This window comes from Podarcis cretensis (assembly GCF_951804945.1).
Source record: "Podarcis cretensis genome assembly, chromosome: 3".
NCBI classification, from domain to species: domain Eukaryota; kingdom Metazoa; phylum Chordata; class Lepidosauria; order Squamata; family Lacertidae; genus Podarcis; species Podarcis cretensis.
The window spans coordinates 112,051,370-112,077,027 of NC_137172.1; the positions used below are offsets into that span (position 1 = coordinate 112,051,370).

At 44.1% G+C, this 25,658-nt stretch overlaps 2 protein-coding genes across 4 annotated transcripts; both read left to right on the forward strand.

The window, feature by feature from the left end:
- The first annotated feature begins 69 nt into the window (after positions 1 to 69).
- LOC307212658 (uncharacterized protein) lies at positions 70 to 13,981 on the forward strand. Of its 2 annotated transcripts, XM_079970225.1 has the most exons (3): positions 83 to 310; positions 8,916 to 9,154; positions 13,681 to 13,981. In XM_079970225.1, exon 3 carries the CDS (start codon positions 13,728 to 13,730, stop codon positions 13,878 to 13,880), a length of 153 nt encoding a protein of 50 aa, XP_079826351.1. In that variant the 5' UTR covers positions 83 to 310; positions 8,916 to 9,154; positions 13,681 to 13,727; the 3' UTR covers positions 13,881 to 13,981. The 2 variants fall into 2 exon arrangements, with proteins under 2 accessions (XP_079826352.1, XP_079826351.1); XM_079970226.1 differs by lacking the exon at positions 8,916 to 9,154 and having other exon boundaries at positions 70 to 310.
- A 106-nt stretch (positions 13,982 to 14,087) lies between these two features.
- Positions 14,088 to 21,394, forward strand: MKKS (MKKS centrosomal shuttling protein). Of its 2 annotated transcripts, XM_079969890.1 has the most exons (4): positions 14,088 to 15,088; positions 17,229 to 17,404; positions 18,109 to 18,219; positions 20,081 to 21,394. In XM_079969890.1, exons 1-4 carry the CDS (start codon positions 14,095 to 14,097, stop codon positions 20,519 to 20,521), a joined length of 1,722 nt encoding a protein of 573 aa, XP_079826016.1. In that variant the 5' UTR covers positions 14,088 to 14,094; the 3' UTR covers positions 20,522 to 21,394. The 2 variants fall into 2 exon arrangements, with proteins under 2 accessions (XP_079826016.1, XP_079826017.1); XM_079969891.1 differs by lacking the exon at positions 18,109 to 18,219.
- The last annotated feature ends 4,264 nt before the right edge of the window (positions 21,395 to 25,658 follow it).

Genomic DNA, 25,658 nt, shown 5'->3' on the forward strand with positions numbered 1-25,658 from the left:
TACGTAAGGGCTTTTTCTACGGGGCCACGTGACGGGCGGCAGCCAATAGCTCGTCACAGCCCACGCTCCGTCCATTAGCCTGCCGGTTTCATGCGAGAGAGGCCTAGTCTCCCTCCTACATGCGCACTACAGCTCCCAGAATGCACAGAGGGCCCCTTACAGTAGACGGCCTAGCTCTTCGCGTTCGTAGTGCATCCTGGGATATGTAGTCTCATTTCTCCTTGAAGTCCATTTCAGGAGAGCTGCGGAGCCTGAGAGGTTTGCAGAGTATTTGCTGGCCCGTCCAAGAGAGAGAGAGAGAGAGATAGAGGTACTGGAGCAGCAGGGGAGGGAAACTCTGTTATTATTATTATTTATTATTATTATTATTATTATTACTGCTACTACTACTGGAGGGACATTGAATTGTGGAGATTTAACCTTCTCTCAGCAGCAGAGGAAGATAAGAGACTTGGCTACTTTTACTCTTCCCTTCCTCCCCTTTTTCAAAAAATGCTGGAGAAGGGCAATTGGAAAGCAAGTAAAATTAATTTCAAATTCCTGACACCTGCAAAGTTGTTGAAATTTTCTTAGGAAGACCCCAAAATCGATAGTTTCCTTGACATCTGATGGGAGGGCGCCACCACCGAGAAGGCCCTCTGCCTGGTTCCCTGTAACCTCACTTATCGCAGGGAGGGAAACGCCAGAAGGACCTTGGATCTGGACCTGAGCGTCCGGGCTGAACGATGGGGGGGATGGAGACGCTCCTTCAGGTATACTGGGCCGAGGCTGTTTAGGGCTTTAAAGGTCAGCACCAACACTTTGAATTGTGCTCAGAAACGTACTGGGAGCCAATGTAGGTCTTTCAGGACCAGTGTTATGTGGTCTCGGCGGCCGCTCCCAGTCACCAGTCCGGCTGCTGCATTCTGGATTAGTTGTAGTTTCCGGGTCACCTTCAAAGGTAGCCCCACGTAGAGCGCATTGCAGTAGTCCAAGTGGGAGATAACTAGAGCACGCACCACTCTGGCGAGACAGTCTGCGGGCAGGGAGGGTCTCAGCCTGTGTACCAGATGGAGCTGGTAGACAGCTGTGCTGGACACAGAATTGACCTGTGCCTCCATGGACAGCTGTGAGTCCAAAATGACTCCCAGGATGCGCACTTGGTCCTTCAGGGGCACAGATACCCCATTCAGGACCAGGGAGTCCGCCCCCTGTCCTCCAAAAACAGTACTTCTGTCTTGTCAGGATTCAACCCCAATCTGTTAGCCGCCATCCGTCCTCCAACCACCTCCGGACACTCACACAAGACATTCACCGCCTTCACTGGCTCTGATTTAAAAGAGAGGTAGAGGTAGGGAAGGTGACTGGCCCAAGGTCATCCAGTGACCTTCATGACCAACTAGGGATTCAAACCCATGTCTTGATAGTTTCTGTTCAGCACTTCAACCACTATAACACAACTGCTTTCAAGCCCTTAGTAGCAGAATCCCCATTTATCCATGTGTGCACTGAGAGGGTAACAAAAGTCTTCTTTATTTTGGGGTTTCATGGTGTTGCAAGACCAAAGGAAAGGACATATTACCACCACCTGCTGACTATAGTGCTATTGTTTCACAAATGTAAAAAAGGATCATGCCAGAGAGGAGCTTTCTTGTGTAAAAAACTAGTTTTTAAACAGGAAGTTTTTTTGTCTGCAGAAATAAGTCCGTCCACATGCAATCTGGAGTGTTGTGTAGCCCAGAAACCAGCTTAACGTCTCATTTAGAACTGGGAAGCTCATTGCATAGTGTAAAAAGTTGGGTCGTCCTCATTGTGATCTTGAATATTGGAGTCCAAATATTGAATTTTAACTATCCAAATATGCTCAGTTGGTAGAGCATGAGATTCTTAATCTCAGGGTCATGGGTTCCATTGGACTAGATGACTAGATCGTGGTCCCTTCTAAGTCTACAAGTCTACAAAATGAACTACTGTAATTTATCGAACTGGAAGTTTGCTCGTTTGACTTAAATTTTAAAACCTGTCATTGCTTGTAATGTTTATGCAAATCTAGCATACAGAACTGAGCCCTGAATAGTGTCTCTCTCTGCCCGTTGTAGTTCATAACCTATGACCAGTCACAACAAAACCCAGAATTGATTTGTTTTGCATTTCCATTAGGCATATAAATCCTGCTTTGGGGCTTACTGCAAGCATTTGGTTGATCACTCTGAGAATAATAAGTTTAAGTAAATGGTCCTTTGGCCTGATCCAGAAGGCTCTTGCTATGTCTTTAAATTCATGTAGACTTGGGTGTAGTTAATGATCATGCAGGCATCTGTATTGCAAGCTCTGTTTTTCTGCATTTTGTGTTCTTAAGCTATGGTATTATGAGTTTACAAGTGGGACCGGCAACAAAATACTGCAATATAAAATGACCTCAAATATTTCTCTGCAAGGAGGAAGGAAATGGGAAGAGCTTTCCAATTGTCCTTGGACTGTAGGGGCTTATACCTCCTTATATACTCCATTCTGACCTCAGATACAATCCTGTCAGCACTTTCCAATTGATTTTGGCCTTAAAGGAGATTATTTTGACCAAGGGCAGCTGCACGTGCCCATTTTGACTAACAGCTTGCCATTTTGCTTGGGCAGGAAAGTTTGCCATGTGCAAAACACTGTCACCCTAGTGCAGATAATGGGATCCACCCTCCGGAGCAAGGCTTCCACATTCATGTCACTTGCTGGAGCAGGAACCACCGTCATAAATCGGACGCAGCTTCAGCTGCAGAGCTGTTCTATCTGTAGTGCATTGCTTTCAGTAGGGCAGAACTGAACTTTTACTCCATCTATGTGACTGTGCAAGCAGTAAATGTCATTGTTCCTTTTTATGTCACTAGGATGGATTATATAACCCCACCCCCACCCTAAAATACTGACTTTAATTCAACTATTTAATTCATATATTTTCTGAATGAGATAACACATGTTACTGTTTGCTGTAACAATGATAATGTTTGTTTGCTACGAAGCAGAGCATTTACACAATCTACGACAGGAGCACAAACCTAAACCTTCATTTGAATTCAACTAGCTTTAAAATGTATTAACTCTAGGTGAATTGTGCCCTAAATGTCCGTGCCATTTGTTTGACAGTCATATGACCTAAATTCAGATTCTCCCTCCCATCTCCCGTTCGTTCTTCTACGTAGAAAAGCAAAAGGGTGTTTGTCAGAGGAGCACGGATTTATTTTCAGTGTCATTTAAAACATGTTGGCTTGTATTAAAAGCTGGCTTCATTTTAAACCAAATAATGTGGGGGTTTTTTTTTGTTTTTTTTTTTTTAAAAAAAATAAGATTTTGCTTATTTTAAAAGAAAAAAAGATGTGAAATTGTAAAAATGATTTATGGTTTTTTGTTCATCCTGCCTGCAGCTCAAACTGAATTGGGACAGATGTCTCTGATTGGTCATTTATTGGGAGCAAAAGACTAGTTCAGTTAAAAACTGAATCTGTATATGCTCTTTAACCCGTGGGAGGTGGGTCTGCAGATTAAACGTAGTTTTCACTGAGATGATAACGGTGTGCCTGAGCTTTACCAATTTAGCATACTCATATGTATGAGGCTCATATCTATGAATAATGTGTCTTAGGATGATTGACTGGCTCCTACAAAATATTCCCTTAGCATAGAACAGGCACGTCCAACAGGTAGATTGTGATCTGCCGGTAGATCACTGGATGTCTGTGGTAGATCACTGGTAGATCACTGGCTCTCCCCAAAGAAGCTCAACAAGTTTGGCTCCCCTAAAAAAAGCTCTGCACCTCCAAAAAGGGGCTTCCCTCCTCCCTACAAAAAGCTCAACAACTTTGACCTGAACCCCCAAAAAGGGGGTAGATCACTACCAGTCTTTAACTCCGTGAGTAGATCGCAGTCTCTTGGGAGTTGGCCACCCCTGGCATAGAAGACTAGACATTAAGGGAAAGATTCTAGCCTCATTTTTTCCCTGATGCACCACTTTTCTATGTGTAGATATCTATTATTTTTTAAGAAATTAGTTTCTAGATGATCTTCGGAGTCCCTTCCAACTTTACAGCTCTGTGATCATGGAAGCCTCCAGTGGAATTCTGAAGTTGTCTTCTTCTTTGACGATCACTTGTAGCCAAGTAACATTGTCTTCCATAAACATGGTTTTAACAGTGAGTCTGTAAGTGACTGTGGAGGCCAATTCTGTTTTTTTTTTTTTTAAAGTAATATTTATTAAAGTTTCGACAAGAAAAAAGTTACAAAAATAACAAAAAGAAGACACAAAAATTACAAACATTAAGAAAAACAAAAACAATTAAAAACAAATCCCTCTTTCTATATCTTACAGTTCATTTACTTATTTTCATGACTTCCTCACACCTCCCTTTTTTGTATTCCAATTCAAATATTTAATTCAGCAAATCCATACACTCTCTATTTTCTCTTAATTCTTTCTCTTCACATATTATGATTTCGGATTTTCATCTAATATCCATCCCTTTTTACATATTCCTTTTAACCTTATTGCTAAGACCACTTCGTTTCATTCCAACATTATTTTAACATTCAATAATTTTACAATGTTTCTGTAAGTAGTCTTTGAATTTCTTCCAATCTTCTTCCACCAACTCTTCTCCCTGGTCTCGGATTCTGCCACTCATTTCCGCCAATTCCATATAGTCCATTACTTTCATCTGCCAATCTTCCAGGGTGGGTAAATCTTGTGTCTTCCAATACTTTGCGATAAGTATTCTTGCTGCTGCTGTGGCATACATAAAAAAAGTTCTGTCCTTCTTTGGCACCAGTTGGCCGACCATGCCCAGGAGAAAGGCCTCTGGTTTCTTCAGGAAAGTATATTTAAATACCTTTTTCATTTCATTATAAATCATCTCCCAGAAAGCCTTAAACCTTGGGCACATCCACCAAAGGTGAAAAAATGTTCCTTCAGTCTCTTTACATTTCCAGCATTTATTATCGGGCAAATGGTAGATTTTTGCAAGCTTGACTGGTGTCATGTACCACCTGTATATCATTTTCATAATATTCTCTCGTAAGGCATTACATGCCGTAAATTTCATACCTGTGGTCCACAACTGTTCCCAGTCAGCAAACATAATGTTATGTCCAACATCTTGTGCCCATTTAATCATAATAGATTTTACCATTTCATCCTGAGTATTCCATTTCAACAGCAAGTTATACATTTGTGGAGGCCAATTCTGGATCCACACGTCTTTCCACAGTGGTTTCTGGGCAGGATTTGATCACGGTGAGGGTTTGCCAAGCGTGCCTTCCTCTTAGCACGTTAAAAGGGAAGAATGTTTTTGAATCTGAAGAAGGAGAAATATATTGTCAAAGCTAATGCGAAAGCTTTCAAGAAGCGCGCACACATTTGTATAAGGAAATGAAGAATTGTTAAAAATAAATGCCTAGGAGAATATGCAGCCCGCAGAACAATCAGCCCTGCAGAGATTTACTTGTAGAATCGGGAACAGACTGCGGAAAATCAAATGGTAGCCCCTGAAAGGCAGTTTATTTTATTAAATGTAAACAGATCACTAGGGAAACATGCTCAAATGATGGCCAACCTAAATTTTATGACTACTGTATCTAATTTTTCAGACTAGGAAATACTGATAGCAGTAGATAGGAATGGGGCATTGAGTCCTGCCCAGGATAGCTCTAAGGGCAAAAATACACGCTTTGGAAGGCCAAACAGTAAAAATCAATAGTTTCCTCAGTTTAACAGATAAGGGAGGTATAAGCCCCTACAGTCCAAAGACAATTGGAAAGCTTTTCCCATTTCTTTCCTTCTTGCAGAGAAATGTTTGAGGTAAATTTGGGAGAGTCAAAATGGCTTCAGGATTGTTCTCCTGTACAGTGGTACCTCTGGATACGAACGGGATCCGTTCCGGAGCCCCGTTCGCATCCTGAAGCGAACGCAACGTGCGTGGGTCGCGGTTTGCCGCTTCTACACATGCGCGTGACGTCATTTTGACCGTCTGCGCATACACGAGCGGAGAAACCTGGAAGTAACGCATTCTGTTACTTCTGGGTCGCCGTGGAGTGCAACCCAAAAACGCTCATGCTTAGGCTTCCTCAACCTCGGCCCTCCAGATGTTTTTGGCCTACAACTCCCATGATCCCTAGCTAGCAGGACCAGTGGTCAGCGATAATGGGAATTGTAGTCTCAAAATATCTGGAGGGCCGAGGTGGAAGAAGCCTGGTTTATATACTGTACTTACGTATGTCTTTGCCGTGTACATTTATGAACATTTATTCTATATTTGACAAGGGACGCGGGTGGCGCTGTGGGTAAAAGCCTCAGCGCCTAGGGCTTGCCGATCGAAAGGTCGGCGGTTCGAATCCCCACGGCGGGGTGTGCTCCCGTTGCTCGGTCCCAGCGCCTGCCAACCTAGCAGTTTGAAAGCACCTCCGGGTGCAAGTAGATAAATAGGGACCGCTTACTGGCGGGAAGGTAAACGGCGTTTCCGTGTGCTGCGCTGGCTCGCCAGATGCAGCTTGTCACGCTGGCCACGTGACCCGGAAGTGTCTGCGGACAGCGCTGGCCCCCGGCCTCTTAAGTGAGATGGGCGCACAACCCTAGAGTCTGGCAAGACTGGCCCATACGGGCAGGGGTACCTTTACCTTTTTATTCTATATTTGACACCTTGGAATTCTTGTAACAGAGGTTGTAGGCAGAATCCAATGAAGTCTGCCTGCTTGTGCTTCAAAAATCCATTTGCGCTATGGTGATCCTGGTTTTTTGTCCCCCCCCCCTCCTCCACCACCACTCTGCCCCCCACCCACCCCTTAATCTGCTCTGGAGGTTTCATGAAACATCAACCTATATAGAGCACAGTCATACTTCCATGCAATTATTGCAACTAGAGCAAGAACTGTCTGCCCCCAGAAGTCAAATGTGCTCTTGCTCTCAAACCCAGAAGTAATCAGGATATGTGAAGAATTGCATTCCCCTCCCTGTTAATAATGCTCCAGAGACAGCAAGTGTGGGATGCTAGCAAAGCATTTCTAAGAGGTATTCTGAACCCACTCAGTGCTTATCGTGAAAAAGAACAGGCAAAACAGAAAAACGAATTTGTACTGGAGATTAATAACCAAAAAAAAGAGCATAAGAAGGCAGCCTCTTACAACAGTTCTTAATAAATTAAGTACCTGCTAACAAATGAAGTTGGAACTTTTAGAAACACAGACTCTTAATTTCAGTAAGCAAAACAAAATGAATGTGGGAATAAACTGCTTGAGTTACCTGCATATCAGGTTAAAGAAAGAACAACATATGAACCCAGTTCCTCCAATAAAAAGGAGAATTGATATAGCTAGGTCTTTGAAAGAGATTATTTAGTTAGGGCACTTACAAAACATGCCAGAGAATACGGGTGTTTGCAATGTTTTGGTGTTCAGCTTTGGATTGGTGGGAACGAAGCATTTTATTCCAACTCTGTTTTTAACGTGCTTATGTGGTTTCTTTTTTGTGTATTTAATTTGTTTTCCAATCACTTCAGGGCATTATTTTTTTCTTTTCTTTTTTTTGTCGTGGAAAGCAATATATACATTTAATAAACCTAACTGAAACATCATTGTACCATTTTGAAACAAACAAAAGATACAAATCAAGTAACAAAACAGATTGACTTTAAATCATCTAAATGCCTGAGTAACGAAAATGTCTTCATATGCAGGGCTGGGTTAAGACCTTTAGAGGCCCTAAGCGCTTCATATATATCTAATTCAAAATATAAACCATAAAATAAAATTTTGTTTTTCGAAATGAAACAACCTACAGTAAGATGGAAAATGATGTTTATTTTTCCATATAAATAATGTTTTGTTCAGCTGTGCCATATGGTCCATAGTAAATCCAGCAATGGGATTTTTTTGTGGTGCCCCCCTTCCCTTGATGTCCTAAGCATGTGCACCGACCCCTCTCACTCTCCAGGCTTCAGGAACACATCCGCAGCCTAGGCAGCCCTGCGGGAGTTCCTGCAGGGCTCCCCACGCTGCGGATAGCAGCCTGCCGCCCGGCGCGAGAGGCGCCCTGAAGCAGAGCGCCCCTCGTGCCGGGCAGACATCCGCAGCGTGTTGGAGCCCTGCGGGAATTCCCCGCAGGGCTCCCCACGCTGCGGATAGCAGCCTGCCGCCCGGCGCAAGAAGCGCCCTGAAGCAGAGCGCCCCTCGCGCCAGGCAGACATCCACAGCGTGTTGGAGCCCTGCGGGAGTTCCCCGCAGGGCTCCCCACGTTGTGGATAGCAGCCTGCTGCCTCGCGCGCACCGCATGCAGGACAGACATCGGCCAGCCCAACAAGCTTGGGGGACAGCAAGGAGGCGCAGCGCCGCCATCCAACTGTTCCTCGACCTGGTTCGGTTTTCCCAACCTAGTTTGGGGGGGGGAATAAAGGGGGGGAAAGAGCACAGGTTTTCTTCAAACATGAATCGAAAATAAAATTGCTATAAGATTATGGCTAGATGGCATGTCCTTGGAAGCAAGTACAGTCGTACCTTGGAAGCTGAACACCTTAGGAGTCTAACCTTTTGGCTCCCGAACGCTGCAAGTGTGTTCCGGTTTGCAAACGTTCTTTGGAAGCCAAACATCCAGTGCGGCTTACTCAGCTTCCGATTGCGTGCAGGAAGCTCCTGCAGCCAATCGGAAGCTGCGTCTTGGTTGTTGAATGTTTTCAGAAGTTGAACGGACTTCCGGAACGGATTCCGTTTGACAACCAAGGTACGACTGTACTCCTTAAATTTGTGGGGCTTATTTCTGAGAAAATATCATTAGGATCATGCTACCCAAATGCAAATGTTCAGTCTTTGCTTGATTGCACAATTATTACTGTTGGGGTATGAGTGTGCATGCGTGTTTCAATTGTGTTCAGTAGAATGTATTTCAAATTTTCCTGTTCTTTACATAGGTAGCAGCCAGACACGCTATGGGCATTAAAAGCATTTGGAAGAACTACAAAGTTTTGATTGTTATGGTACCTAGCCTTGCGTTGATACACTGGGGCTGGTATAACATCAAATCCAATCCTATGTTCCAGCCAAAGAGTGAGGACACTATCCCTGACCCTGGCCTTGTGACATACGCACTTCAACAGGACAGCAAAAGTAAAAAAAATAGCCAATAACGGTGCTGCAGAAAAATCGAAAGGTAAGTTCCTGCTGCAGCAAGAACAAAACCATTAAGGCAATGCAAATAAAAGAGAATCTTGTATTGCAGCAAAATTATAGAAATTGTTCCCTTTTCCTGCATCTCTACGGTCCAGGGCCTCTTCCTGTGCCCAGAACAGCAGTGGTCCATAATAGGCAGTCCTTGGCTCTGCCTGTCAAGGACAGGCACAAATTTTACGCTAGCAATTTCTGAAAGTCAGTCAATAAGAGAGGTGGGTTTAGATAGAATATTTGGAAGCAAATCTGTTCCACTTCCCTAAATGGCATGGTTACTACTGTAGCCTTTTTAGCCTCGGGTGAGAAGAGCTTTGCGCCCGGGACGGGGAAATGGGAGTCAACAGACACTCAAGGAATAGTTTCAGAGAAAAAGCTTTATTCTACCATCCGGCTGGTAGAAGGAGCAAGTGTGATAGATTCACAAAACAAGCACGAGTTCACAGTCATTTGCACAGAGCATATATTCCCCTTCCAGTTCCCTCCCCTTTCTCTTCCTCCTCAAGAGTCCTGCCTCATGATGAGTAAGTTTCCTGAGCTTGAACAGAAAGCTCCTGTCTTGGGACTCTTTTGGACTCATGGCGCCCTTCCCAGGAAAGAGGGATGAGAAGCCAAGGGGGTTTCAGAGTGTCCAAGATGTGTTACAACCGAATGAGATAAGAGTCAGTTCTCAGGCCTGAGTATTCTTGGCATTGACAGAGTCTATTCATTGGCTTTTGAAGCCTTCTCGTACTGATAAAAGAATAACATTTTGCCTTTGCAACAGCAGAGCAAATGAGCAGATGCTTAGCTGCTGAGAAAATGATTTTGAGAAGCTTTGAGCCTGCTTTTGGGAGGGTAACTTCGGGCCTAGGTGGGGTCACCTGTCCTCACCTCCTTCAACACGAGGCTGGGCTACAAGCCTGGAAGTCCTTGGTTGAGATTTAACCTCTGCCCTGAGCTCACTAAGTTGTCCTAGGCAAGGCGTTCTTCCTGGGGCTTGAAAGAATTACACAGGCCCTACCTTACAGGGTTGTTGTAAAGAGCAAAAATGAGAAGCACTTTGAAAACCCAACAGCGGTCTATAAATGCTAAGTAATGTTGTCGTTGTGTACAGCTCCATGACTAAAATTGTTTTCATGGAAAATCCCAATAAAAACCTGGTTTGATTTTTCTTCCTGCTAACTGAAAACCAGGCAGCTGCGTGACCCAGGAAAATGCACGGGGATAAGCAACACTTAAATCAGCGGTGGGCAACTGGGTTCTTTAAGAATCCAAGCTTTCATTTTTGCTTTTATTTCATCCTGGTTGTGGGGCGTACGTCTGAATATGGGATTTGCTGCTTTAAATTTAAGGTGCAGCCATTCCTCCAGCGCCGCCGCCTGTTTATTTTTTAAAAAATGTGCTTTCCTGGTTGCTTGAATTCATCCGCTGTGACATTTTTCATCAGTTTACATTTTCATACAGGGTGGCAAAATGGGATGCAAGAACTGATCAGATCTGTAATGAATGTGAAGCATCCCAGCTGCGGTTCACCAGCTGCCTTTGCAGAGCTGCTGCAAATACGGTTCTCCATGCATAATGCATAGAAGCACATGCCTAACCTAATTTTTCTGAACCCGCCTGTCTGCAAGCTTAAATAATTATTACTAAGGTTGTTTAAAATAAAATAAAATTAAAAACCGTAGTTTCTGTAAACGTAGAAAAAAAGAGGTTTGCCATCAATACTGTAGTCCTTCGGCTAAATTATACCGACAGATTATAGTGCATTAACATAAATGCAGTTTTTATGCACAAGTGTGTCTTAAACAATGTCTTAAATGGTTTTAAATCTGCTGTAGATCTTCATTGGGCTCTTCAATTGTGTTTCTTTTAATTGCATTGTAATGATATCTGCAGGAATTGGGGTGGGGATGAGAATAGAGCAGGCATAGGCAAACTCTGCCCTCCAGATGTTTTGGGACTACAACTCCCATCATCCCTGACCATTGGTCCTGTTAGCTAGGAATGATAGGAGTTGTAGTCCCAAAACATCTGGAGAGCCGAGTTTGCCTATGCCTGGAATAGAGTGTCGAACACTAAAAGGGGGAGCTGGCAATATGAAAATATTGCATGTGTGTTTTGCCTCATATCTCTGCAAATGCTATATATATATATAGTTTCAACAAGAAAGCTGAGTCTTAGAAGATCCCATTGCCCTCTTCCTCTTCTCCTGTGGACTCCCATAATTGTGGCATGCTCCGAGATGGGTTGTGATGAAGAATGGGCTCACAAACATACATTTAACATAGGCAGGGGGTGCTGGGCCAATTCCAAAAGCAAACAAATAATAATTAAGCGTATTAGGTCAGATCCTTACGGCAATGATCCAAATCACACACTCCCACCCCAACAATAATCGTAATCACCAGTGCAGCACCCAAACCACCCTGCAGCATTGGTCAAAGGTGATGCGTGACTGATGTGGCCGTCGGCCCCCAGTAGGAAAACAAGCCTAATGGGCAAAGGCAGCCAAGAGGTGGCCACTGGCAGAGCAAATCCAGGAATAGCAAATTCATTCCAGCTGCTTCAAGAATTGCAGATAAATTGCCCAGGCGCAATAAATTCATTCCAGACTCATCCTGTTTAGATGAGGCCCATTGACTATTTCTTTTAAAAATTTTATTTATACTTTTCAAGGTTATACATTTCATTAGTTTTACAATCAGTTTAACATTTCAAAGTTTGACTTCCTTCCCCCTCTTTCTGTGGTTCCTTAAATTTATTTTTTAATATCTTCTGCATATCCAAATTCATTTAATTATCTACTTTAAATATATACTCTTAGGAAACTGCAGGTTATTACAGTAATCCTGCCAATGTTTTTATCAGTTTGCATTTTATCTGTAAATTTCCAATAAACCATTTCCATTCTTTTATAAAAAGTTTGTTATCTTGATTTCTTACTCTTCCGGCAAGTTTGGCCATTTCTGCATATCCCATATGTTTTTGTGTCCATTTGCTGGGACTTCTGCTTCTTTCCACTTTTGGACAAATAGCATTCTTGCTGCTGTAGTAGCACACATGAATAAGTTTCTACACAATTTAGGTAGTTCTGTCTCTATAATTCCCATTGACTGAGTATAGGAACAACCACTGTTCCCGTTCTGCCCTCCATATCCCAGTGCCCCTGACAAGGTGCAGCCCGCAAATGGCTGCGATCCCTTTCCTGCCCACCTACAGGGATGGGCATGGCAACTGTGGCTTTTATTTTCCACCAGCATATGAAATTTTGAAGGCCACGTAGTCTGACATCAACCAAGAACTACCCACGGCCAATGACACTCACAGATCCCATCTGCAAACCTGATCATATGCATTGTGGGTGCTCTTGCTGCTCCCTTGTTTGGTTGGGCCATGATGGAAAGGTTTGCAGCTGCATTGTCTGAACTTTGTGGCCATGCTGGTAGTACTGCTTGGGCGCATGGGTTGATTTCGGGAACCTTGTGCTGCATTGCACTGCCTATTGTTGCATTCTGATGTTGGTCCTTGGTCTGAAGGTTGGCTGTGTGGGTTTCGGCTGTAGTGGGAAGTTGTGAATAGTGGCTTCCTTTCTTCTGGCTCCCCCCCCCCCCAATTTAGAATTTTATTGCCAAGGACTCATGGGGCACTTGTTGGAGACCAGTGTGGGTAGGATATAGGAGCAGACAAAGAACTGGTTGGCCAAGAAGGGATGCAACACTTACAGTGAAGAATTCCACTTTTCCTATTTTCCTCTTTGAGCTCTGTATTTAACTGATAATTCCCCTCAAATTCAAGAGGTCAATAGGCTTTCTGTTTCATTTAAAAGAAAATGAAAATGACATATCAGGCTCCTGAAGAGACAGTTAAAGTCTATACCATCCAGCCGTGCCCCCTAACATCTTGTCGCTGGGATATGTTGTGTCTAAGGATTCACACTAGGTTTTTTTTTTGGGGGGGGGGAGTTAGCAGTTCCCTAGCATAAACAGGATGTTTCCAATATTTCACACACCTTGCTTGTGCAGCCAGAGTTATCGGATACCAGATCACATGATGTGCCTCCTGTCAAATACATGATAGGACTTTAAATGAGCCCCAACGGTGTTAAAAAAATAAGCAGAGTGATCCGTTTAGCGTGAATTGTCTTGCTAAAATGTGAGCTGAGAAAATGCATGATTATTTCGGTCACTTTTCTGCTTTTTTACGCCAAAATATAGGTGAAATGAAGCCCTGCAAGTCAAAATTAGGGTGTTTCCTTGGCTGGTTGCTTTGGTTACTGTTTCTCTCTCTCAGCATTTTAAAAGAACACAGGATTTTTGCATTGTGCTTGCATAACCAATTATACAGGGAAGGACTTGTGAGGGTCTTTTAACCAGTTTGAATGCACATTATGCTATAATCACATTCTGCTGAGCCGGCCTGCTGTTTGCCTGCAGGTCTCATTGAAATATATTGTGTCTACAACAAATAACAAGTAACTGTGCCTCTAACGGCAGCCTCATTCACCACCCGTCTCTTTTTCTAAAACTGTAGGTACACTTCACTTTGTTCATTTGAGTTTCGGGCCGTGAACAAAAGAGATGAAGAAGATCAGCTGGATTCGGAAAAACTGGCTCCTTGTGGCTGGACTGTCATTTGTCGGTGTCCATCTTGGGACCTATTTCATTCAACGAGCCGCAAAGTCGTCTGCTAAATCAAACTTGGAAATCAAATCAAAGGGTCTTGACGAATGATGCAATCTCTGCATCTTCACATTGGTAGCTAGCATAGCAAGTGTGCATTTGTTTTGTCATTGACTCCATAGTTGATTAAATGTGCTTTGTGGAAACAGAAACATATCCTTTTTCTTCTTCTTTTCCTTTTAACATTTCCATAAGTACCGGGAAGAAGAGACAGCTATACGGGGTGTAGTAAGTCCTGACTGGAATCTTACCTGGGGGGAGAAAAATGTCTCGCCTTGATGCTAAAAAGCCCTCATTGTGTACCAGCGAACCTTTGACTAAGGAAGCCATTAGCTGTGTTCTGTCTGTGTTCAGTGAAATAGTCAAGTCTTGCTATGGCCCCACAGGTAGGTTCAAACAGCTCCACAATGGTATGGGAGGATATGTCCGCACCACATCGCAATCATCCGCATTGCTCTCTGGCCTCTGCGTCACCCACCCGGTGCTAAAACTTCTGACAGCCTCCGTGCAGAGTCACCTCTCCCGTTTCAGCGACTGCGGCTTATTCACGACCATTCTCTGCTGCAGCCTGCTTGAAAAAATCCGAGCCTTGAACGTTGCTCCATGCACTTCCATTAAAATCTGCCAGCACCTTTTGAGCCTGTGCACCGACTATCTCTCATCCAAAGCATGCGGCTGTAGAGTGCCGGTGGATTTCGGCAGCTCCAAGATCCCTCTCGGTTTGGTGCGCAGTGTGCTGACCAGCAAACAGGCCTGCATGCTTAGCAGGAGCGAGGCAGATCATATCAGCACTCTGGTGCTGAAGGCCTTTGTGTTGACCATCAGCCCACAAAACACAGAGACCAGCGTTGCGTTCGGGAGATGTCTTTATATACCTGTGAAAGATAGGAGAGCTATGGATTCTGCGGTCTATCCAGGACTTCTGATTGAAACACCTGACTCAAATCTGACCACAGAGCTTCCCATCAGAACGGCTCCTTCGTGCGCAATCAAGATGGCGCTTTTCTCTCTGTCCCTATCAGGAGACTTGTCCGACACAGGAGAAGGAACCATCTTTGTCCATCAAAGAGTGTTTCTGGAAGCGGAAGTCTTAGGCCAGTTGCTTCATTTAGGCAGACAAATGGTAGACGATGGTGTGAGCCTTGTGGTGTGCCAAAAAGTTATCCACCCAGCCTTGAAGCAGTACTTGAAGGAGAAACATGTTGTGGCTGTAGAAAGAGTTGGGGCGGCAATGATGGAGCCGCTGAAGCAAATGACAGGTAACGAGCAGATTTTTGTTATTTTCTAATCATGTGAAAGGGGACGCGGGTGGCGCTGTGGTTTAAACCACTGAGCCTAGGGCTTGCCGATCAGAAGGTCGGCGGTTCGAATCCCCGCAACGGAGTGAGCTCCCGTTGCTCGGTCCCTGCTCCTGCCAACCTAGCAGTTTGAAAGTACGACAAAGTGCAAGTAGATAAATAGGTACTGCTCCGGCGGGAAGGTAATTGGCATTTCCGTGCGCTTCTCTGGTTCGCCACAAGCGGCTTAGTCATGCTGGCCACATGACCTGGAAGCTGTATGCTGGCTCCCTTGGCCAATAAAGCGAGATGAGCGCCACAACCCCAGAGTTGGTCACGACTGGACCTAATGGTCAGGGGTCCCTTTACCTGAAGGCTTTTTTAAAAAGAGTTTTCGATCTTGAAAGGTTCATGATGTGCTTCTCGGGGAAGAGTAATGCTATAAGCAGTATTCTCGCTCGTGACAATTCCTCCGATGCGCTACTTTCCATCCCCATGTGTTGGTTCGTTAATGAGGGTGCGCCGTTCAACCATATGGCATGTAGCTAATGGTGCACGTGACTCTTCATTGCCTCTGCTGATGCAGCCCAACTACAACGATGCATATAAATTTATTGGCAATAAGAATAAACTGTGATGATGCAACCCAGTTTTTGTAGAATTTGGCTAGGCTATCAATGGTGAGCAGGCGTTCAGCCTCCGAGAGAACTTGCTTGCATTCTCCATTTCCCTTTTGTACCTGAACTCGCCAGCAGAGTAGTTTTCACGGATGTAGCAAACCTACGTCTACACCCGTGGTTCCCAACGTGGGACAATTTGATTATTAAGGGGGGCAATCTGGAAGCTTGTTTAGACCAAGTTAATTGCCTTTTAGGTTTCCTCCACGTGAATAGGAGTTCACTTTTTGAATAATGAGAATTACATGTCACGGGGGGAGGGGAGCATCAGGATTTTAGAGATGCTTAGCTGGGGCATGGCCAAAAAAGGTTGGGAACCACTGGTCTAGACTATGGCCCCCTAAGAGGGCACGTGGTGGCACATATAACTGATGGCAACATTTTTCAGCCCAGCCTTCTCTGGGCAACCTGGTGGGCAGAGGAACTAATTTGAATGTTACCTTTCGTGCAGCGGGCTAGTTTCTAAAAACTCCTCTCCTCCAAGCAGGCGAGCAAGAGCCCTTACTGGAATTCAAGGATTTATTATTTTTTATTATGATTAATTTTTTAAGTCGCTTTATTTAGCCCAGGGCAACTCAAAACAAAAAAAAAAAGAACCCACTAGATGCATTAAAACCAAGTGGGAAGACAAAAGCATCTTAGCTAGGCAAAAACACTGAGGTTTCCATGCAGGACAAGTGACGGGGGTGGCCTGGGGAGAGGGAGGCGAAAGGGGGCATGACCTCTGGGAAGGTCCTGAGGGCCAGATAAGAGAGGTGGGGGCCTGCATGCCCCCAGCCTGAAGTTCCTCATCCCTGGGCTAGAACCCAGGGGAAGAAAATAAGAATTAGAGAACCATATAGAAAATGATAGGGATGCAGGTGGCGCTGTGGGTTAAACCACAGAGCCTAGGACTTGCCGATCAGAAGGTCGGCGGTTCGAATCCCCGCAACGGGGTGAGCGCCCGTTGCTCGGTCCCTGCTCCTGCCAACCTAGCAGTTCGAAAGCACGTCCAAGTGCAAGTAGAACAGGTACCGCTCCGGCGGGAAGGTAAACAGCGTTTCCGTGCACTGCTCTGGTTCGCCACAAGCGGCCACATGACTCGGAAGCTGTACGCCGGCTCCCTTGGCCAATAAAGCGAGGTGAGCACCGCAACCCCAGAATCGGTCACGACTGGACCTAATAGTCAGGGGTCCCTTTACCTTTACCTTTACCTTTTATAGAAAATGATATGAGCCCGCCCCTACATTTTGAAATAAGTTTTTTGCCTGGCACCTCAAGGTGTCTCATGAAGGCACCAGCCAAACCTACCTGGGGAGAACATTCTGCAAATCGGGTGCCACTGCAGAAAAGGCACGTTCATACTTTTGCCTTTGAAACATGCTGAATTCACTTCGGTTTCATTCAATGCTACGCGCAATGTTTGTGAGATAATGCCATGCCGTGACTTCCCCTCGTTTGAACAGGTTCTCAGCCGATGCCTTCTTTGCAATTTCTGTCCCCTGCTTGCTATGGCCGCCTGAAGGACTTGCGGGCCGAGTCGTTTGCTTCAAAACGGTTCTTGCATCTAATCCCTGACGACCCGGTTGCCTGCAGCTTGGTGCTCTGTAGCAGGAACGAAACTGCATGGGAGGAGCTGAGGGTAGGTGTAATCTCTTTAAATATCGGCTGTGATGCCTATTCTTGGAGAAGCATTGAGGGGACGAATCATTAATAGTTTGTGGAAATCTGCCAGTCCACCACTGCTTGCGCTAACTAAGAAGGCAGTTTGCAAGCAGTAGTGACCTTATGCCAAGCTTCCTCAACCTCTGCCCGCCAAATGTTTTGAGACTACAGTTCCCATCATCCCTGACCACTGGTCCTGCTAGCTAAGGATCATGGGAGTTGTAGGCCAAAAACATCTGGAGGGCTGAGGTTGAGGAAGCCTGCCTTATGCTATCGGGATTGCGTTTACGATTGAGGTCTCTTGAGCTAATTCGCATAGGTAGCAAAATCAGCTGCAGCTGAGCGAGACTTTTCGCCTAAATTGGCCTTCCCCAATGTGTTGCCTCCCGGTTGTGGTTGGTCTTAGGTTCAAGTATCCTGGTGACGTGAGCGAGTCAGGACTTCGCAGCCTCGATCAGCTCACAAGGTTGCTGTGGACAGAATGGGATAAGCCTTATGTCCGCTACACAGAGCTCCTTGAGGGAATGTGGCAGATGCAGATACAATGAGCAAATGGCTTTTTGTTTTAGATGGGTTGCATAAGGAGATCTCCACTTTAAAACCATTTCTTTATTTCACCTGGATTTTTCTTCCTCGGCTTAAAGAACAATAACAACAGGAAGTCCTTTGCCTCTTTCCCAGCTGGCTTGTCAAACGGCGGAGCATGTTTTGCAATTAACTGTCTCCGACCCCTGGGTACTGTTAGGTGGCGGCTGTACAGAAACTCATTTGTCGTCCTACGTAAGGCACAAGGTATGCTGAGATCCGCGTGGCTTTTTAAAGCTGTTTAATGCACTTAAATCTGCTCAGAGCATTGAGGGTTATTGGTTTATTGGCGGAGGTGAAACACCTTTCCGAGGCTCTAAATGCCTGCAATTCTTAAAACCCTGTATGGTTTGGGGATTTTGTTGCTGCCGCTGCTGATGTTATTTAAATCCAAAACAGCATGGGCGGGTTCCCAGGAAGGGTGAAGCGAAGGAAGATGCTCTCTCCTTCCTTCTTTATTCTCTTGTCAGCTCAGAATTGCCTCCCACACAGAGAAAACTCCAGCACAAAAACCTTCCCAAGTTGTTTTTATCCCCTGTTGAGAGGCAGGGGGAGAGGAAGGCATACAACTTCCCCCACCTCTGCTCTGCTTGGGAAGGGTAATTTTGGTCTGGAAAAGGACGAGAGAGAAAAGCAGGGTCTCCCCCACCTTGCAGATATCTTCTCCGATGAGCATGACTGGACTACAAAGCATCACAGATACCTGTGCGTTACTGAGTAGTCTAAGCCATAGCATCCTCAAGCCTGTATTGCTCTTTTTTGAAAAAAGTAAACGCACAAGCACTTCTTAAAATCTTATCCGATCAGCGCATTCTAGTGAAAGGCCTCAGCCTCATTTACTCTCCTATCTATTTCGTTCATTCTTCAGTATTGCGTAAATGGCTATTTGAAAAATTCTTTTCCTGCTGTAAATTGAAACTGTGGAATGAGATATTTGTTCATCACTTATCTGATGTTTAGTGTATGAAAGCAGTCTGAGTAATAAAATTAATCCATTAGTTGTATTATTACGATGATCATTAATAATAATAATGCAGAATGAACCCTGAGTAGTAGCTATTATTATTATTATTATTATTATTATTATTATTATTATTATTATTATACCCTGCCCTGGGTTTCCCCAGCCACTCTGGGCAGCTCTCAACAGAATATTAAAACATGATAAAAATCAAATATTACAAACTTCCCTAAACAGGGCTGCCTTCAGATGTCTTCTAAAAGTCAGATGGTTGTTTATTTCCTTGACATCTGATGGGAGGTTGTTCCACAGGGCGGGCGCCACCACTGAGAAGGCCCTCTGCCTAGTTCCCTGTAACTTCACTTCTTGCAGTGAGGGAACTGCCAGAAGGCCCTCGGAGCTGGACCTCAGTGTCCAGGCTGAATGATGGGGGTAGAGACGCTCTTTCGGGTATACTGGGCCGAGGCCGCTTAGGGCTTTAAAGGTCAATGCTAACACTTTGAATTGTGCTCGGAAACGCACTGGGAACCAATGAAGAACCTTTAGGACTGGTGTTATATGGTCCCAGTGGCCACTCCCAATGGCGAAGGTGGTTTTGTTAGATTGCAAACCACCTAAGTCTCCTGCTGTTGAGTACACGATCTTTAATAGTTTGGATCCAGACTTAATCATACGCAGAGTAAATTGTAAATTTAAAATAATACAGAAAGAGGAAGAATAAATAATCATTAAACTGTCATGACAGACTTAGTTCCCATTGATTTCATTAGGTTTACTTTGAGTATGACTAAGTCTGGAACCACCCCAGTGACATTTACTAATAAATAAAAGTGAGTGGAATTGTAATTAACATTGTTTTCCAGGCAAAATATTAATTTAAGACACTTGCTTTCTAAAAATAATGCTATTGTTGCTTTGCTTTCTCTGGCTCTAACCCTATACGGAGACTATAATCCTATGCTCAGTTTCCTGGGAGTAATACAGCGAGACTTACCTCTAAGTAAACAACGCATAGGATTGCTCTGCACGTTGAATATCTTTGTTTTGTATCTTAATCATAACATACTAGAAAATAGTTTTCTCAACCCCATCCCCTTCCGATTTTAGAGTTGCGCTGTGACATCCAGCACCTTGGAAAATTTGTGCTGCTCTCAGGCAGAGTTCCAGCTGGTGGCCGATTCCTTTTGCAGCTCGCTAGAATCTGTGTCTCGCTGCCTAGAGCATGACGGCGGCGACGTTCTCACCGATACGAAATGGGGACATTTTTGGAGCGTTCCACCTGATCTTCCTAGCAGGTCTGATTGGTCTGACGTAGTTCAGAGGTGCGGCTGCGGCCTTTGTGGCCCTCAGCAAGGTCTCAATTGGAAGATTCTGCAGTGCCGTTCTGGTCCTTTCCCCCCACAAAGTTGCATTGGTGAGTCTTCCGTAACCTCCGCCGACAATCCCGTTCTGGACTGCTTTGCAGCGAAAAGGAACGGCCTACAAGTCGCCGTCGAGACGGCCAGTCTGCTTTTAGATCTGTCCTATATCGTGGAAGATCGTAATTAGGTTTCGTTTGCAAGCGTTTCTGCGTTTCACAGGTGTGCTGGCATTTAGTGGCCACCCCATCCCATCACGTCTCCTTGCACCCACTGAAAAACCTCTTGAGGGACCTGTCCAGAAGAAGCATTCAACTTTGCACAAGGAGCTGCAGTTGGAAAAGTACGTCAGCTCCTCCTGCACACCTGAAGGCTCTTTGCACATGCACAAGATCTCATTGGGATCCCTGCCTCCATGCTTGGGATGGCTGCTTTCAAAAATGGGAACAGACGGCTGCAAAAATTGGAACATGTATTTTTTTCCTTTTGGAAAAATAAATAAATCCTTATTTAATAAATACATCGTAATAAAACCTTTCTCCAGGAAGTATTACAGACTGATGGGCCAGCGATGCAATGGTGACAGTTAATGGAGGTTGGTTACCTTACTTGGCTGATAAAATAACAGCTTAAAAACATCTGATGGGTTAGTCATGTATTAAAAGCAGGTTACAAAATGAACCATGTGTCGCACGCGATGTCAGCTGTAGAATTCCTGTATCACATGGCAGCTCAAAGCATCAGATGAATCTATAAAGCCAATATTAGTAAGGGGATGCTTCAATTCTGCTATAATTGTCCTACATTTCCTCACCTCCCCCTTCCTTGTACACCCCTCCCAATCTGCTCTGGAGAGTCCCACACACGGGCTGCAGGGAACAAGAGAGAGAAAGGAATTTCCGTCAAGGGCATGGAGGTCTGTTGAGCAAGTGGAGCTGGAGTTTTGTACACAGCCCCAAATCTCTTTTCAGGCCTAATTCATGATGCAAACATCTAGCTTTTCCTGATGTCGTTTATGTTTGATGGTTATATTTTGTCAATAAAAATGACATCTCTTCTTCTGCTTGCTGCTGTTATCAATTTCTTTGGAGGCCACTATGGATGGTTTCCTTACTAGAAATTAAGAATAAATCTTGTGTTTGTGTGTGTGTTCCTTATAGACTTTTGAATTGGCCATTTTGAATCCATCTGTATGGTTGAAGATGGTTTCAGAAGTAGTAATCCCATATATTATGCTAATTTCCTCAGATAATTATCCCCATAGCTGAAACTTAGATTTCGAAAACACGATTCACCAGTTGAAGGCCGCAGTTGTACAGTCCACAATTAAAATACCTAAATGACATCCATGATATTGCAGGAAAAATAGAAGTCTGGGAACATAACCCTTAATTGATGGACAGACTTTTGATTGAGAAATATATTCATTCTTTGTTGGCCAAACAATCTTTAAACAGAACCAGAGTTCAGAGGTTTACCAGCAGCCACAGACTTAAATATCTGCACTCCAACAGCTGAATTAAAACGTGAGATGGCTTTGTAAGTGAAGCTGTTAATCAATGGCTCCCTGTTCCATATGTCAACCACATTTTTAAAAATAAAGGTGATGATAAAAAATGTACAGTGGTACCTCGGGTTAAGTACCATATTTTTCGCTCTATAAGACACACCAGACCATAAGATGCACCTAGTTTTTGGAGGAGGAAAACAAGAAAAAAAATATTCTGAATCTCAGAAGCCAGAACAGCAAGAGGGATTGCTGTGCAGTGAAAGCAGCAATCCCTCTTGCTGTTCTGGCTTCTGGGATAGCTGCACAGCCTGCATTCGCTCCATAAGATGCACACACATTTCCCCTTACTTTTTAGGAGGGAAAAAGTGAGTCTTATAGAGCAAAAAATACGGTACTTAATTCATTCCGGAGGTCCGTTCTTAACCTGAAACTGTACTTAACCTGAAGCACCACTTTGGCTAATGGGGCCTCCTGTTGCTGCCACGCTGCCGGAGCACAATTTCTGTTCTCATCCTGAAGCAAAGTTCTTAACCTGAAGCACTATTTCTGGGTTAGCAGAGTCTGTAACCTGAAGCCTATGTAACCCGAGGTACCACTGTACAGGGACCTGCTGTTTAAGACGGAAGAGAATCCAGTGGGACATGACCAAGTCATTAAGCTTCCTTAATGCAGCTCTAAATAAGAACAGAAATTATTTTCTCACAATATCCTTTTTTTTTTAAAGGCAAAAATTAGAACCAAACAAGTTGCCACAAATAACGTTTTTTATTTGTCCAAGTGGAGAAAGTGTTGCCTCTATTTTTGGAACCATGATGGGATAGCTGTTTGGGGGGGAAAAGAAAAGGCATGCTGGAACATCCTAACAAATATTCGCTTGGTCACTTCGAAAAGCATACTGTACCATCTGGCAGCAAGCAGTATGATGTCAAATAATCCTACTAAATAAAAACAAAATCAGCAGATGGGGAAGGGACGTGTAAACTACTTTATTTTTAAGTATTGATGTATTTAAAGCAGGCCTGATTACTATGAACAACTCTGCTTTTGATTTGCAATTTTTGAAAGGGAAGGATACTGCCATTATGCAGACAACGTCCACCTCTTGCCTTTCTTGGTCCAGCTTTCTAGTAAAACTGCCCTGAGACCCCTAGGTATAGGGCGGTATATAAATTTAATCTAATAATAATAATAATAGGTATTGAACTTCATGCTTGGCACCAGGTTCTTTCATAGCCCATGTCATACATTTCCAAGAAGTTTCATCCAGCTGCCCACCATGTCCCCATGGGAGGCAGGAACGTTTGCCATCCTCCAGCTCCAGAGGATGGCATGGGTGGGCATTTGACAGCATCCGCAAACCAACAGAAGGCAAACTAACATAATGGCGCTACCGTTGCCACTTCCTGCAGAAAACCCCAAGAAGAGCAGGTGCAACTAAATAGAATTGTCAGTTTGTATGTCTAACCCTGTGGTTTCCAACATGGGGCATATGTTCCACGGGGGGCAATTTGATTTTTAAGGGAGGGACAATTCAAGAATGAGTTATTAGCAGTAAATGGCCTTTTAGGTTTCCTGTACGTGAATAGTTCACTTTTTGAATACAGTGGTACCTCGGGTTAAGTACTTAATTTGTTCCGGAGGTCTGTACTTAACCTGAAACTGTTCTTAACCTGAAGCACCACTTTAGCTAATGGGGCCTCCTGCTGCTGCCGTGCCGCCGGAGCACAATTTCTGTTCTCATCCTGAAGCAAAGTTCTTAACCTGAAGCACTATTTCTGGGTTAGCAGAGTCTGTAACCTGAAGCGTATGTAGCCCGAGGTACCACTGTAATAAGAATTTTATGTCACGGAAGGGGGCATTAGGATTTTAGGTGGGGCATGGCCAAAAGAAGGTTGGGAACCACTGGTCTAACCTGGTTAGGGGAAGGGAATAATAATAATAATAATAATAATAATAATAATAATAATAATAAATATAATAATAAATATAATAATAATAATAATAATAATAATAATAATAATAAATATAATAATAATAATAATAAATAAATAAATAAATAAATAATTTATTATTTATACCCTGCCCATCTGGCTGGGTTTCCCCAGCCACCCTGGGCGGCTTCCAACAGAACACTAAAATACAATAACCTATTAAACATTACAAGCATGTCAGAGGGTACCCCAAATCCTGGAGCTTGCACTGCTCCCCCACTTTTATTTCTCTCATTCTGAGGGTTCAATCTGCAAGTCACCAAGAGTGATTGTTGGGGGAGTGATGTGGAATAAGAGTAAAACCATCAGGCTGGGGAACGAGCTGGTTGTAATGTAGCTCGCACTTGAAGATATCAGTGGAAACTTCCCTGTGTTTATATTTGTCTTGCAAAGACCTTGTGAGGTTTCCTGGAGTCAGTAGCTAGTGTTAGAGCAGAACGTGCTCTGACTTCTGAACAGTGAATCACCAGCCAGGTCCTTTCCTGGAACGTACAGTGTGTGCTTGTGCAGATAATCTAGGATTTGTAGAGAGGTATGATTCCCTAGGTGACATGTTCTCTCGAGTACTAATACTAGAGAAACTTGTGCAAAGGCATGAGGAGAGAGGCGTGGTACAAAGCACCCTAAAAGGGCCCTGATCCCAGTGCTGCTTTGGGGGGTTTGCACACACAGAAGCACTGCCATGTCTAGCTATCGGTACAAATCAGTCAGCCAGAAATGCAATGAGGTTATGCAACAGAGATATTAAACAGGTCTCCGGTTTTTCAAAGAATAGTTAAGCTGTCTACCTGTTCGTTTGTTTTTCTGTGACCTCGACAGAGAAATAGGCACGGCGGGGTGGGGTTGATGATTTTGCAACGAAAAACGTCAGGAACGCTCAGCACAACCAGAAGAATCGCAAAGTGACTGCTGTCTTTTCAGCAGTTCCTACTTTTGCTTGTTTGTATGAAACTAGGCTTCTTCTTTAGACTATTATGTAAGCCAGACCAGAGTGGGGAGGTATTTGGGTCATCGTAGAAAAGCCCAATATGGAGGACCACAGTGTGATTTCAGAAATGTGTAAAATGTGATTGCATTATCAAAACAGAAAGTTTTCTTTCATGATTTGTGAGATGGTATATGTAGAATGGAATCATGGGATGCATGCCTTGATCTTGTTCTGTGAACCGCCCAGAGACCTCCGGGTATAGGGAGATATATAAATTGAATAAATAAAATAAATAGGGAGCGGTCCCATGTTACAAGCTGACATTTGGGCCCCGCCAGCCAACCAGGCAGTTTATTCCACCCCCTCTTCCCTTTCTTTCTTTTCCATCAGGCACTCAACATTTCATGATCCCTGAGGGTTCCCAGTCCTCATTGGCCTGTTTGATGGAGGTGCACATTTAGTTTTTGGCAACCTTGGAAGTGTTTTGCAGTTTGCAAAAGCTCAGATTTCCACCAAACATGGCAGATCTTCCAACTGCTGGCTGGTAAAGTTTAGGACAATGGGACTTCCTCCTCCCTTTTCTCAGCATGCCACTTAAAAATGCCCCACTTCATCCTTTGAATGCCTTCTTCTCTTTAAGAAACAAACCAGAGTTTGGGGTGAGCTTACACAAGGAGTGGAGGAAATGATGAAAATCTCTCTCCATCCCCCCACCTGCCACACTTCCAATTCCCAAGCGAGATCAAACAGTTCTTGCAAAGACTCGTTTTCTGCCTACAGGGGACAAGTTGCTTTCGGCATCCCTTACCATAAACTAGGTCTGAATTACTCACACAGGGAATCTTCTTGTCTCATGTTTCTTTCGAGTTGTATAAAGAAGCAGGAGTAAGACGCCACT

Bases quoted from the DNA above. Each gene is read 5' to 3' on its own strand.
- LOC307212658 (XM_079970226.1), top strand. From the start codon at position 13,728: ATGAAGAAGATCAGCTGGATTCGGAAAAACTGGCTCCTTGTGGCTGGA.
- MKKS (XM_079969890.1), top strand. From the start codon at position 14,095: ATGTCTCGCCTTGATGCTAAAAAGCCCTCATTGTGTACCAGCGAACCT. The intron at 17,405-18,108 runs GTAGGTGTAATC...CCTCTTTCCCAG, and splicing joins CTGCATGGGAGGAGCTGAGG to CTGGCTTGTCAAACGGCGGA. The intron at 18,220-20,080 runs GTATGCTGAGAT...TTCCGATTTTAG, and splicing joins CGTCCTACGTAAGGCACAAG to AGTTGCGCTGTGACATCCAG.